The sequence below is a fragment of the Elgaria multicarinata genome, chromosome 2, assembly GCF_023053635.1.
Source record: "Elgaria multicarinata webbii isolate HBS135686 ecotype San Diego chromosome 2, rElgMul1.1.pri, whole genome shotgun sequence".
NCBI classification, from domain to species: Eukaryota; Metazoa; Chordata; class Lepidosauria; order Squamata; family Anguidae; genus Elgaria; species Elgaria multicarinata.
Genome location: NC_086172.1, coordinates 43,506,170 through 43,521,768, shown reverse-complemented (window position 1 = coordinate 43,521,768; position 15,599 = coordinate 43,506,170). Strand labels below are relative to the sequence as shown.

At 41.9% G+C, this 15,599-nt stretch overlaps 1 protein-coding gene across 1 annotated transcript in view; it reads left to right on the top strand.

The window, feature by feature from the left end:
* The window catches only part of MYO3B (myosin IIIB), a 264,396-nt gene that overhangs the window by 97,288 nt on the left and 151,509 nt on the right, over positions 1-15,599 (top strand). The window contains exons 13-21 of the mRNA XM_063116401.1: positions 907-1,109; positions 3,260-3,358; positions 4,701-4,815; positions 6,728-6,854; positions 6,988-7,198; positions 8,291-8,438; positions 9,834-9,987; positions 13,096-13,184; positions 13,914-14,043. Of these exons, the coding sequence (XP_062972471.1) occupies positions 907-1,109; positions 3,260-3,358; positions 4,701-4,815; positions 6,728-6,854; positions 6,988-7,198; positions 8,291-8,438; positions 9,834-9,987; positions 13,096-13,184; positions 13,914-14,043 (1,276 nt within the window). The remainder of the gene's footprint in view (positions 1-906; positions 1,110-3,259; positions 3,359-4,700; positions 4,816-6,727; positions 6,855-6,987; positions 7,199-8,290; positions 8,439-9,833; positions 9,988-13,095; positions 13,185-13,913; positions 14,044-15,599) is intronic.

Here is a 15,599-nt window from a genome sequence, read left to right as displayed (position 1 = left end):
ACTGTGGTGATGAAGAGGGAATTTCAGCAGGTTCTCCATATATACAAATGACACCTGCTGAAATTCCCTTTTCTATGCAACTGTTAAAGATACAGGAGCCCTGTCCTCCTTTTCATATGGTCACCCTACCTATGTGTACGAGCCTTGTGCTCATGTACTACTGCCCTTCCTCTCTTCTCTAGTGCAGCCACAAGGAGATTAGAAGCTTCAATTTCCATTTTCAGTTAACCACAGTTTAGTCTTATGTTTGAACCCAGATTAACTGCAGTTAGTCTTAACTATGGTTTACTAAAACAAGCTAACTTGATAAACCATGCTCGGATGTTGATTTGAGTTGACCATAGGTAAAACTAATTGCTTTTTGTCCAGATTGGAACACTAAGCTGCTGTTAGCCAAAAAAGGAAGAAAAAGCTTCCGAATCCTCTTCAAATTTAAAAACGACGACTAAAGAACTAAAATGCCTACAAGTAAAGGCCTTCACTTGGTGCCAGAAAGACTGCAACTTGGGCACCAGGCGAGACTCTCTAATTAGCTTTTAGATGTACTGCAAATACTATTTTAGGCTGCAATCCTATATGCACTTCCTGGGAGTAAGCCCCACTGAACTCAATAGGACTTACCTATGAGTAGACATGGACAGAAATGTTCTATTTCCCCCTGAGCTTTTAATAAAATATATTTTAATGCTGCTTTTATTGTTTTATTGCTCTTGTTGCTGCTGATGTTATTGTCGGCCTCCTCTTGCTGCTCTTAGAGTTTGTACTGATGTATTTGTTTCAAATGGTTTGCGTTAATTTGTTGTTGTTCCCTGCCTGGGAGGAAGGCTGGAAATGTTTTAAATAAACAAATTATGCAGCAGACATGTTTTACTGGGAGAGTCCTTGTGTCCTGTTCTGTCTGTGAAGGCTAGCAATCGTGCTTTGCGGGAGAAGATTCTCCAGGTTAACCCTCTAGTTGAAGCCTTTGGGAACGCCTGCACTGCTATCAATGACAACTCCAGTCGCTTTGGGAAATACCTGGAAATGATGTTTACGCCAACAGGAGCGGTAATGGGAGCAAAAATCTCTGAATATCTGCTGGAAAAATCCAGAGTTATCAAGCAAGCTGTGTAGGTATAAACTGGACAGTTTTGTGTAAAATACTTCTGTTTGTTTCTTTCTTTGTTTTTAGCTGTTTTATTTATTGGAAAGTGCTTATGGACAAAAGAGCCCTCCCAAAATGACTTGCAAAGTTTATAAACCATTAATGCACAATTAAAATCCAATTAAGAGCTTCACAACTAGTCAAAACAAAACAATAAGCCTAAAATCAAATGCACGCATTAGAATCAAGAACAAACGGAAATAATTTTCATCAAGCAGCCCCCTAAAAACTTCAGGAGAAGGCTACTGAAAATAAATATTACCTCTAAAGGCCTGGAAAGATGGGGCCTGATGTACTCCTCCCAGCTGGCTATGAGTTTCTTTATGGTAGCTGCTCTTAACAATTTCACCTCAACAGGAAGGAGAGAAGAATAGAACACTTTTCAATGCAGTTTCTATTAAAACAATTGTATATGGGATATGAGCCACACAATTGCTGTTGTTTTTGCCAAGCTATAAAGCCTTACACGGCTTGGGACCACAATACCTGATGGAACGCCTTATTTGCATCAAGCCTTTTCTCTAGCGAGTTTCTCCACCTTTGTTCATAACAATGGGCCAGTTCTGATGACAAGCTAAGCCATGGTTAGGCAGCTAACCCTTTTGCAGCAAATGGTGAGTGAGCCTGTTTAAACCAACATTAAGTAGCCACCATCTTTAGGAATGGTTCACATGACATGCTAAGCCATAATATTTAATTCAAATAGTTTAGCCACCATGGCTTAGCGTGCCATCTGAACAGGGTCATTAACTTGGGTGAGGTACAGGTCAAGGAGAAAGATAGTGATTTCCTTAATGCCACCTTCAGAACTTCAATGCTGACCAGGGATTTGGATGCTTGGATTCTGTAAACCCAAACCCAGCATGCTATCCCCACAGGGTTGTCATTCTTGAGACCTGGAGCACTCTTTTAGTCCAGGTGTTCAGTGTTTTTTTTAGTATTTCCCCTGTAGAACTCAGATGTTCTATGCTACCCTTCCCCAACCTGGTGCTCTCAAGCTATGTTGGACTACAATTTCCGGCATTTCAAGCCAGCATGGCCATGAGGTCTAGGGAATCCTCTGGAACAAACTCTGGGGCTCAGCTAAGCTGCAGGGTGGAGGTCCTGTCGCATGAGGAGAAGTCCGTTTGTGTGACTTTGGATTCTGCCCAACAAATCCAGATTCCACAACTAGTTAAAGCATTCAGACTGACCTAATATTCTTTAAATGTGCAATATTTGAATTGTAATAGCTCAAAGGAAGATGATCTACATTCAGAATGGACCCATACAATACCACCTGCACAACACCAGCCAAATGCAGTCTGCCAGCCATGGTGGCTCTCCAGGAGTTCTATTGACCCCCTGATTTTGGGCCTGCAATGAGGCATAATACAAGGCTGATGAGCTGCCATGAAAGACACAAGTCCTGAAGGCCTGTGACAGTGATGTTATTCTCATGGTACACTTTTCTCCAAGAGCATTTTTTTTCTAGCCTGGAAGAATGCTAGCAAATGTGTTGGGAGTTATCCAGACTTTTAAAAGGATTGAGGACAAAGCCATATTAAGGGATTCCTTGTTAGCTGTTCTAATGTATTAGGCACGTAACTAGGAGATCTGAGCTCAAATCCTATCTCAGTCATAGTCAAACTATGGCGCCTTCTGAGCAAGTCACAAATTCTGAGCCTAACTAAGGCAAATTGAATTATACCAGCAGGCTTACAGTACAGCACTGTTGCAACACTGGGCATACAAGAAATCAGCCTGCCCTCCAGATGTCTTGAACTACAGTTCCCATTATCCTTGATAAGTGCTGGCTGGGGCTGATGGTTGTTCAAAATATTTGGACCCCTTTGCATCCATAATAGAAGTTCTTCGTATATGTGTACAATATATCTATACGTTGGCTTTGTTTTGTTTTTGCTGCCTGCTGAAGACATTTTTATCTAAACAAGACCTTCCCGGCTGACAAGCCACAGTTTTACTATAATAATTTGATTTTAAAGTTTTTAATTCTGTATTTTTTTCGTTTTATTGTTCACCACATCTTATTGGATGTAGAATGATACATAAATCTTGTTCCGAGTCACAACTTGTGTTTATATGCTTTATGGTAACTTCTTTTTTCTTTAACAGAGGGGAGAAAAACTTCCATATATTTTATTATATTTATGCTGGCCTTTATCATCAAAAGAAACTTTTTGAATATAAGCTTCCTGAGAAAAAGCCTCCCAGGTAACTATTACTAATTTGTCTTTTAATGCCAGCCATAATTGGCTATTGATTGGCTCTTGCTTTCAGTGCGCTTTAGAATCTTCCTTAATCCTTTCCCATCTCTTAAGGATCCTTTGCAATCCCCTCAAGTACACAAGTGGATGGGGCCAGAAGGCATTCTATTACTTATACATGGTTTAACTACATGAATTGAAAATAAACATTAGAACATCTAATATAATTTTCCCTGCTGTCTGGAATTTCATCTTTTTTTTTTTTTTTTTTTTAAAAAGGTTGATTACAGATTTAATAGTATGTGTTAGCATTATGCAAATATAGTATGGGTTACATTTTAAATACACACACATTATTATTTCGGTAATTCCCATGTTAGTCCAGAATTTGCCTTTGGATAGTCTAGTTCGTCATCTTTCAAGTAACTGTGTTCCACCCACCCACTCCACCGCCCCGCTTTTAACTTTAAGACTGGACCAAATCTTGTCTCATTTTATTATTTATCAATCCCTCTTTGAAAATAATAAAATAATAGTATCTGGACAATTCACAATTTGCTGGTCATAATGTGTGGTGGCAGTGGGGGTTGTATCCAATATTAGTCTTAACTTAAATTCCCATTGAATTCAATGGGTCTACCCTAAGTACAACTAATATTGGATACAATGCACTGTCTTGGCAAGGAGATGATGTATAAAATGTGGACTTTGCATATAAGGGGACATCTTGAAACCCCAGTGAGAGCTGTGCCAGTCAGTACCTGAGAAGGAGGTTTCAATTTCGTCCCAAATATAGTGCTTTGCTTGTCCCATTGGAGAAAATAGTAGCCATTCACTTATATGGGATTAAAATGTTTTTTGTTTTTTTTAAGGAAAAAGGATCTCTCAGAAACATCATTGATGGCTTTCCACTGTTTCTTGAGGAGATGTAAATGAGTGTACCTGTGGAGACAGAGCAGGCTTTGTCCATCCCCAACTAGTGGTGCAATGGTAAATCTGGAAGTGCAGGCACTCTCCATGACCACTCCAAAGCAGAGTCCAAAAGTGGAGTCAGCTGCATTAATCCATATCAACAAACCAGTTCTAGTCATTTTTATCTCTATCAGGCCTCAGCCCCCAAACCATTTTTTTTCCATTTCATGGATCAGCTCTCCAAGAATTGATGTAATGATAAATGTGAGTGAGTCTCTGAGTGTATGCAAAGTGTTTTCTCTACTGAGTACATCCAATGAGCTTATGCAGATGAGATTATCAAGAAGGATGTCTGGCTCAGTTGGGTTTGGTTTCAGCCTCAAGCGCCTTTCTTTTCAGAAATGATTCTCTGATGTCAGTTATCCCATTCTATTTAGGTATATCGATAATGACACTGGAAGGGTGATGCATGATATTATTAGTAAAGAATCCTACGGCACACAGTTTGAAGCAATTCAACACTGCTTTAGGATCATAGGGTTTACTGATGAGGTAAGTGTGGCATTTTCAATCAGCTGCCAGAAAGATAACTAGTTTCTTGTTTGTGAGTGGCAAATTTAATTCCGGCTTGTGCTTGTGGAAGAGTTAGCTATATTTCTTCAATATTCGGCTTGTAAGCAAACGTGAATGGTGCCAGCCTGAAGCCCAATTCCTTTCAGTCAAACCCATATTCACATTTTAAATCACTTTTTGTTGTTCTCCGCTTTATTAGGAAGGGAGTTTGTCATATCAAGGCGAGAATAAAACTAAGGTGGCTGATCAAGTACCTTTGCCATTGCTGCATGAGGAAGCAGTGAGGGTGCTAGAGAAGGAGTAGAGAAGGAAGGTAAAAGCCTGAGGTCAAATTGGGCGCAGAATCATGTAGTTAGCTCTGAGGCCAGCAAGCCACTGTATTATTAATGGGGCGGGGGAGTTAAGTCTGTGAAGAATACTCTTCAAGCCAGTTCTGAGAAATGGATAAACTCAAGATTCTGCCAGTCATCACTCAGACCCCACCAGGCTCTGTCTTGGCCGTGCCCCTGAACCACCAGAATCTGTTGTGGCCCTGCCCCTGGTCTCTCAAATTGCCCCAAGCTGTTCCTGTGATGAGCCTGGTTTGACTATGGCCCACCTGGTTTTGCCACGAGTCTCTGTAGGTCAGGTTGCAGAACTTCACGCCTGGGGGCCAAATCTGGCCTGCCTGGGGTCCTGTGCTGGCTTCCATGTTTTCTTACATGGTCCCATTCCATTTCCCCTGACCCTGATATTTTGGTGGTTTCTGCATTTTGCAGTTTCCCCACCATTCTAAAACGTTGAAACGCCTCTCCTGAGGCTTAGTTATTTGGTAGATTATTATTATTATTATTATTTTGGGGGTATTTTTGGCTCTACCCCTTTTGCTTTCAGTCCCAGCCAAAATGGAGGGCTTCTCCAAAATGGAATTTGGTTCTTGAGGTGAAAAAGGTTCAACACCTTTTGAGGTGAAAAAGGTTCAACATTAAATTTGAATTCCTTTTGGTGCCTCCTGAAAACGTCATTATTCCAGGAAGCCTTTCCTTAATGACTAGCCACGGTTTACTGTACATTTTGCATCTTTTAAAATCTATTTTAAAGTGTTTTATTCTGTTTTTATTTTATCTTGTATACCGCTCCAAAATTTTCAATGGGGAGCAGTATATAAATATTGTAAATAAAATAAATAAACACCTCTGCTCTAGCTTATGAAAGTAGTAATAATGCAAAGGGTCTGGATCTTGCAGAACAATGGGGGTATTAGTGTTTTGTGCAGCCGCCTTTGTGTCTATACTCCCAGCTCTTGTAATACCCCTGGGCAATAAGGCCTTGAGCGTACATAGTGGTCCTGTTATAAGCTGGATGCATCCCATAGGGTCTGTACTGCCAGATGTAGGGTACCCACTTATGAATCAGCAAAAAGGAGGAAAGACCTCACTAAAAAAAGAGGGGGAAAGAGGACACTGTTTTGCGTAAATTTTGTCTATGCTTTCATATGTGTACATGCAAATTTAGAAATAATTACTATAATTTAAGTAGAAAGAGAAAGAGAAGTCTCACCCTCGTGTGGAAGGCTGTGATCAGGTGACCTGTGTGCCTGGCTCAGTCTGCTGGCTCAGTCTGCTGTTGTTGATGTGCAACTCAAAAGCCCAGCTCTTTCTTCTGATGGTTCTTTATCTTTACACCAGATCTGGGCTGGACAGCCCTTCAAAATAGAAGGCAGTCCTATGACAGTTCTTCAAATAGAGGACTGTCCTCTGTAAAAGAGTGACACATGGACACTCTATCAATGCTTCTGAGCTGGAGTTTATGTGCAGTTCCCACAGAACTGAACAGTCAGGTCATCTTTCTTTGGAGGGTGTTGGGGCTTCAGAGTTCTGGCCTTAAAGGTTGTCCTTCCTCTTGTTTGCAGGAAGTGCACTCAGTATATCGAATTCTGGCTGGGATCTTAAATACAGGGAACATTGAATTTGCCGCCATTTCCTCGCAACACCAAACAGATAAAAGTGAAGTGCCCAATGCTGAAGCCTTAGATAATGGTAAATATTTGATAAAGATCTAATTGTGCTTCAAAAGTACCTATAGAATATGCATAAGAAAATCCAGTTTCAAACAAGATGGCCGCCAATGTCAACAGCCTCAGTTTCATGACGTACCTGTGTACTCTTTCAGCTGCTTCCCTGCTGAGTATTGGCTCAGACGAACTTCAGGAAGCGCTTACCTCACATTGCGTAGTAACACGAGGCGAGACAATTATCCGGACAAACACCGTGGACAAAGCGACAGATGTGCGTGATGCCATGTCAAAGGCACTTTATGGCCGACTTTTCAGCTGGATCGTAAATCGCATTAATACCCTGTTGCAGCCTGATAAAAATATATGGCAAGTTAACACATCAATAAACAGCATGGGTGCTGGTGGCATCATCCGTGACTATATATTTCTTTTTATTTTATGGGAGGAACTTACACTGTTTATTTTAGATAATGCCTCTGTATAGCCATCATGCTGTGATACTGCATTTTTGTTTCCAGGACATTAACTCCGTGTTTTCAGAGAGTTGACTGGGATTTAACCAAGTAGGTCAATGGGATCACTGGGGTTAAAATCTCATCAACTCCTTGAAAAGACATTTGGGTGTATATTTATCACAAAATGATGTTTTTTAAAGTTAGTCTATTTTAAGCCAAAAAGTGACTGAAGCTCTTTTAGTGCTTCTCTACACACAGGAAAAATCCCTCACCTTACCATTGCTTTCCTTCTTGCAGTAATCCCACCATCTCGACATGCTGCTTCACATGTGACCACCTAATTTGTTCCCTTCTTGGAAAGGCCCCAATTTGTTTTGATGGGACAGCACCATCTATGACAGAGAGATCCCACTTTTTCTAGATATTACTACATTATCTGTGTTTTTTTCAAATCTGCAATTTGCAAGGGGTAGTGCAGGAGATGTCCTGGCAGTTAACAATATCATGTAATGGATCTGCAAATGTCCCTGAGTGGCCAAACACCATGCTATAAATAACTCGTTTAAAGAAGCTCTCTATGATAAGGCTACAGTGTACAAATATTTAACATGGTGGGTCGATTACAAATATTTAACATGGTGGGTCGATTTCATGACGTTATCAACAGCTAGGACATCTCCCGTGGTTTCCCCCAGTAATCCTGTGTTTTTATAACAGAGATAATCCAGAATCTTTACATGATGGGATTTATTTATTCCATTGCTAGATGGTGCTGTTTCATTGCAGCCTATTCTTTTCAATGGCATTCAATTCAAAATAATGTGGTTGCTGTCTGAAGGACCCAGTTGTGAATGTGAAAAGATCCAAGACCTGGTAAGGGAGTGGGGTTTTTTCTAATCTAGAGAACCTCCAAGTCCTGTTTTTAGAATTTATTCTGAACAACAATATTACCTTGTTTTCCCATGATGGCTCAGTTGTGGGTTTTGTATGTTTTTCCACCTAGCAATGCTGAAAGTGGAATGAATGTTGGGATATTGGATATTTTTGGCTTTGAGAACTTCACAAGGAACTCATTTGAACAGCTGTGCATAAACATTGCAAATGAGCAGATCCAGTTTTATTTCAATCAGCACATCTTTGCACTTGAACAGGTAAGCTTTCCTTTATTGGAGTTGGTTGCCTATGTAGCAATGTCTGTAGGCTAGATTTGGGGCTTGTGAGACAAGTGAATCAGAGAAGGTGATTTTCCTGGAAGAATCTTTCTTCTTGATTCTTCCCCTCCTCTATATGTGGTTAGTTGCCACATCTTTGAAAATAAATGTTTTTCCTCATGGGAGTCCATTCAGGGGAACAAAAAACACATACCCTTCTCCACATGAAACTTACAGGGAAAGCAATGTAGTAACTGAATGTTAATACCAAAGTGCTGGTATTAACATTCAATGCCCTAAACGGCGTGGGTTATCTGAAGGAACGCCTCCTCCCATATGTGTCTGCCTGGACCCTAAGATAATCTTCAGGGGGCCTTCTCTGTGAGCTCCTGCCAAAGGAAGTGAGGCAGGTGGCTACCAGGAAGAGGGCCTTCTCTGCTGTGGCACCCCAGCTGTGGAATGAGCTTCCTTGAGAGGTTCGCCTGGCTGGCACCTACGTTATACTCTTTTCAAAGGCAGGTGAAGACCTTCTTTTAGTCTCCCAGTATTTTAACAGTTCATCATCTTAGTCTTTTAACCTTGCTGTTTTACAACGGTATTTTAAATCTGTATAAAACTTTCTATAGCTGCTCGTTTTTACCCTGGTTGTGCTTTTATATAGTATTTTTATTGTACTTTTATACTGTTGTTTGTTTTATACTTTGATTCGTGTCTAACGGTTTTAACTTTTGTGAACCGCCCAGAGAGCTTTGGCTATTGGGTGGTATAGATATACACTAAATAAATAAATAAATAAACTTTTACTGACATTGGACCAAACAATTCAGGTTTGACATCCTTGTAAGTTATTTTAGCCATGTGTTTGTGAAAACAGTATGCCATTGCTGGCAACTCTCTTACATGAATCTTCTGCCAAGTTACAAAAATATGAACATCAAGGAGAAAAAACAAGTGAAGATGTCTTTGGAAGGGTGACATTCCCTTCAATTAAACATCTGAGGAAATATGTTTTGCAATGGTTTGCCATTCCATTGTCACATTTGCAAGTATATTATCTGGGCAGGCCCTCCCATTAGGCTAAGTGAGGCAACCACTTCAGTCAGCAAATTGGAGGACATTGGCAGAAGGATATTGGAGGACAGAGCTGTGAGTGCCATGTGCCTTGCACTCCTAAGCTAGTGTTCTGCCCTCATGTGTAGTGGAGGAGGATGTTCTGTCACCAGTGTTGAAATAAGACTCAACTGCTGTCTAATTTGGTTCTTCCATACAAGGAGTGGGGTGCCATCTTGTCTTAGTACAGCCCCATGTTTCGTATTGAGGAAGAATAGATTGCTTGCTGGGATAGAATATCCTCATGGTGATCTTTAAATCTTGTTGGCTTTCATAATGGTTTAGATGGAATATCAGAATGAAGGAATTGATGCTGCTCTGGTTGACTATGAAGACAACAGGCCACTTCTAGATACGTTCCTCCAGAAACCAATGGGGCTACTTTCTCTGCTTGATGAAGAAAGCCGATTTCCCCAGGCCACGGACCTCACTTTAGTTGGTATGACCTGTCCAGAAACTCCTAATTATGACCACATGTATACACAGAAAGAAAAAAGCAAGAGAGCCAAGAATATCTTTACATTTTTTTTTAACTCAAGACTATGCAATGATCTGGTCAATCTATTGGACAGTATCCTGTGATCTGGTCAATCTATTGGACAGTATCCTGTGTTGGCAACCCACCAACTCTAAATACATTGCATTAGCAGGAACAACCTGTCCACGAGCTCTATTGACATTTCCCATTCTGGAAGCGGTAGTTTTGGCTAGTTTCCAGTTGCACTAGCCAATGCTAACTTCCCATTGTGCTAGCAGTCATTCCCACTACCAAAGTGGGAGCATTGAATACTGTCCATTAAGCCCCTCATAAGCTTATTGATTGGAATTTTCTCCACATAGTTCCCTGTTTAGACTTATTATTAGTTGTTGGGTTCTCTTATCTACTATGAGTGCTGTGAATATTGGACCTATCTTGCTGTGACACAGGTACTTCTGACATCATTGACCTGAATCCTAACCTCTGTTCCATGCAAGAAACAGTGCTGTGCTCATGGAATGGAGCTTTCCTCCCTCTTCCTCCCCTCTGCAGCCCTCCTCTACCCCAAATGATGGGTTGGGGGAACCACCTGGAACAGAATGGCATGTGGCATAAGGGGCTGCAGCAGGAAGAGAGAATCACACAAAATTGCATTCCACTTGTACAACAGCACTTTTGGATCCAAGCCACTGTCTCTAACAGGCCCATTGCATGGGAAATGAGTTAAAGAAAAAGCATAGGACAATTCAAATAGCCATAATTCAGACTGATGCTGTCTTGTGGGCTCAATGACTGAATCCAATCACTGCATCCAGAAGAATGTTGAAAATTAGCTTTTTCTAGGGAAGTTGCATCTATGGAACTTACAATGTGCTGGTAGTTCTGCAACCATTTTTCTGTACAAAAAGTGGGTCACCTTGTTGTGACCCACTTAAAAATTTGTTGAGACTGAGATTCTGTAATGGAATCATATGAGTAGCCCAGAGATTTTTGGCTTGTTTACTCCGTTGGCTTAGGCTTCCTCCCTTCTGACTAAACAGAAACTGTTTATTGTTACTCTTTGTGTGCCAGCTGGTCAAACACTGGGAATTTGCACAACCCACCTTAGACATCTGCTCATATGGAAACCACTATTTCAATTTTCTGCTTAGACAGATGTCCTGTTCCAGTGGAGATAACAGGGAAAATAGAATGTGGTGCTATCTCAGGTACTGGCCAAGCTGAGATCTTTTGCTTTATTCTACATATGCTGGTCAGTGAACTGATATCCTAAAGCTAATCACATATCTAAAACAAAATAACTGTAATCAGTGAGGTATAGAACAAAATAATAAAATTACAAAACATGGCAAAATTAAGATGATCTAATAATAAAGTATCAAAAGTTTATCTCAATGTTGGAAACATTCAGTCATTCTCTCTCTCTCCTTCCATAATCAGTTTTGAGATCTTTGTGCAGCTACTGTAGCCTAGTGCTTAAGAGGCTGAACTGTGAATCAAGAAATCTCCAATTCCAATTTCACCTCTGGCATCATCTCCAGGGCCGGTGCCAGACTATTCAGCGCCCTAGGCTGTAACCGGCTTCCAGCTGGGCGCGCCCTTCCGAACTTGCCGCCCTGCCCCCCCCAACCCCAGCGTCCTACCTTCGAAGCCAGGAGCAGGCACTGGCTTCGAAGCCAGGAGGCTGGGGTTGGGGGTTGGGGCGCCAGCTTCAGAACGGTGCTCCCGGAAGTGGCTTCTGGGTGCGCCATTCTGAAACCACCGCCTAGCCCCCCAACCCCAGTGTCCTGGCTTTGCTGGCCAGGACGCTGGGTTGGGGTGTGGGGCGTCGGCTTCGGAACAGCGTGCCCGGAAGCCGCTCTAGGAGAGCAGATTCCGGGCGTGCCGTTCAGCGCCCTCCTTTGGTTGGCAATCTAGGCCACTGCCTTAGCTGCCTCTATGGCAGCGCCGGCCCTGATCATCTCTGCCTGTCTGCCCTCCACCCCCACCCTAATCAGTACTGTGGGGATAAACATACTGACCAACAGACCTATTGTAGATTTGCATAAATTACTTTTGTGCTGGGGTCTGCCCCCATATCCTCCTCAAGCTATCGAAAGATGTCTTTCTTGGCCCTCAAAAGCTGGGATCTATCCCCTAGCTGCTTCCAGACTACGAAGAAATTCCTAGGCCATATGAGTTTTAGCATGCATAAGGCCCGTAGGTGAGCTGCAGAGCCTTAAGTAGTTTTAGATATATGTCCTAAAGTGACATATTATTGAAACATAATAAGTGAGCCAAAATAAGATAAGGAGCTTTGTCACACCAGCGTTATACTGTGCAATCACTGCGAATTGCATGCAAAGGACTCCGAAGTTTTCCAGCTTATAATCTGCTTTTATTGTGAAGTGCTCCCATGTATCCTGCTTTAATTGTGCTATAAAAGCAAAAGACTCACCGTATTTTGATACTAGTTTTTGAGCGTATCATCTGAGCGGCCACTGGGGCGCAGGAGCAAGATTTGAAGAAAAATTAAACATCTACGCAAGCTTTAAAGATAAAGACATCAAAATTGGTACAGTAATAGATATTAAGAAGAGCTTTAAGCATTCCAAATTTGAATCGGATTGGGTCATCCGTTGATTTTTTATGATTTTTTTTTTACATTTCCCCCCTTAAACCCACTTCCTGGTATGCAAAGGATCTTGCCGGTAGCAACAACAACAATGCCAACAGCTTAGCGCTGTAGGGATAATTTGAGGGAAACAGGTATGTGGGATGAAGCTAAAATATCAGAAAGCCCTGTGGCAATCCTCCCACAGTTTCCCACAAATCGCTGCAGAGTGGTAGGACCTTGACAGAAATACAAGTGGAATGAGACTTACCTATTAGTTTTGCTGGGCTAATTCCCTCTTAAAGTACATGGAAAGGAAGAACAAAAGGGATGTGAGAGATGTCAAAGAAGTAATGTAGGGGAAAACAGCACTCCCAATTCTAATTATGTGGTGAAGAAGCATCCATAATGGGCAAGGATGTTCCATGGTTCAAAGAATGGGCCATTGATGATGTTTTCTCTTCTTAACTGATTAGATAAATTTGAAGATAATTTACGATGCAAGTACTTCTGGAGACCCAAACGTGTGGAACTGAGTTTTGGCATTCAGCACTATGCTGGAAAGGTAAGAGGCTATATAACTTATATTAAACCCAAATGTAATTTCTCTTCCATTGCTTTCAAATTTAGTGTTTTAAATGTGTTGGTATTTCAAGATCTAGATATTGGGTTAAATACCATACAATGTCATGCTAGTGGAAGTCCGCAGGGCCAACAGGACTTTTCTTCCTCTCTCTCCTCTCCTTCAGGTCTTTATGCTACTTGAAAATCTGCTGGAGCAGATTCTGAGGGTGCAGTGCTGTGGGGGTGTGGGGGTGTGGATCACTCCCTTCCTGGTTCTGTTGAAGGAATCAAGAATTAGGAACTGTTTCTGTTTGTGGGATGACACATTGGGCCTGTTCAGACAATACATTAAGCCATGGTTAGGCCACTAAGCCTTGTGCAGCAAATGGTTAGTGAGCATGTTTAAACTGTGGTTGCGTAGCCACCGTGGTTAGGAATAGTTCACATGATATGCTAAGTCATGGTTCACATGACACACTAAGCCATAATGTTTAGCTCAAAATGTTTAATCTGAACAGGATCATTGGATACAACCAACAGTGTTTTAAAACCCATGACGCAACACTTTGATCTCTGCTGAATGACAGAGTGACATGGGGATGGTCAGTGAACTTCTGGTGCCCTTCGTCCATTTGATTCTATGAGCACAGTACGCTCTATGGAGCAAATGACCCAATTCTTGGTTTTAAATATGCAGCAGGTTTTTGTAATAGCCCTGTTTCATTCTTAGGTGCAGTATGATGCATATGGTTTCCTTGAGAAGAACAGAGACACGCTTCCAGCTGACATAGTGGTGGTGCTGAGGACTTCAGAGAACAAACTTCTTCAGCAGCTCTTCTCAAGCCCTTTAACCAAAACAGGTACTCCTCACCTGTGAAGCAATAACAGTTATGCTATTCCTATAGCTCAGAGGTGGGAACTCTCATGCCCTGGGTCCAAATCCACTCCATTGGGATTCTGGGGTCCCTGTCTGGCCCTCTGGGGTTTCTCAGATGGCCATGGCCACTTACGTTAGCCCACTCCCTTTCATTTGGCAGTTTTCCAGCTTTAGGGCAGTCTCTCCCCCCCTCCCCCCGGCGCTTCATTCTAAAAGGTTGAAATGCCTCTCCTAACGCTTAGTTATTGGCAATAAGAGCTTTGAACTACAATACGCTGGTATGTTGTCCAGTTCTGGGCACCACACTCTAAGAAGGATACAGACAAGCTGGAGTGTGTTCAGGGGAGGGCAACGTACAATGTAATAAATAAATAAATAAATAAACGAAGGATGATCAGGGGTCTGGAAACAAAGCCCTATGAAGAAGGACTGAAACAACTGGGCATATTTAGTCTGGAGAAGAGAAGATTGAGGGGAGACATGATAGCACTCTTCAAATACTTGAAATGTTGTCACACAGAGGAGGGCCAGGATCTCTTCTCGATCCTCCCAGAGTGCAGGACCTAGAATAAAGGGCTCAAGATACAGGAAGCCAGATTCTGGCTGGACATCAGGAAAAACTTCCTGACTGTTAGAGCACAATGGAACCAGTTACCTAGTGAGGTTATGGGCTCTCCAACCCTAGAGGCATTCAAGAGGCAGCTGGACAACCATCTGTCAGGTATGCTTTAAGGTGGATTCCTGCATTGAGCGGGGGGGGGGGGGGTTTGGACTCGATGGCCTAATAGGCCCCTTCCAACTCTACTATTCTATGATTCTATGATTAATCTTAGCCCCATACCTTTTGGCTTCAGTCCCACCAGGCCCCACTGGAATGCAGCCTCTGGTCGCTTCTCCCAAACTGAAAGGCTTAAAGAAATTCCCCACAGCTGCTATCACTAAGTCACCTTCCTGCACAGAGTTCAGAAAGCTGCTTGCAATGCAACTTTAAAATACTCAATTTCTTCAAATGAATTACACTGTTTTCCATCCATGTTGTTTATGGAGAGCAATTTATGAGGAGGAACACTAATTAATTTTCGGTCGGCTTGCTATGCCATTGTTGTTGTTGTTGTTGTTGTTGTTGTTGTTATTATTATTATTATTATTATTATTATTATTATTATTATTATCCCTGTGTTTATGACAACTTTTAAACCGCAGGTATAGAATTTTCCACCGGAAATGGACTTACCAAAGTAAGGCTTGCAGTGATGAAATATGTGTGGCTTTTAGAGTAGCATTTTTCACCTCAGAACTTAAGGGTATTGGGTCGGGGGGCGGGGGAAGAAGGTGCTAAAATAAAATAAAAACAGAGTACATATGGTACAGCCTACAGCAGTTAAATAGCTACACGAAAAGGTAATGTGTTTGTGGAATAAGATAGGGAGCCAGTGTGGTGAAGTGGCTCAAGTGTTGGACTGGGAGTCGGGAGATCCAGGTTCTACTCCCCACTCAGCCAGGGAAGCTAACTGGGTGACTTGGGCCAGTCACAGACTC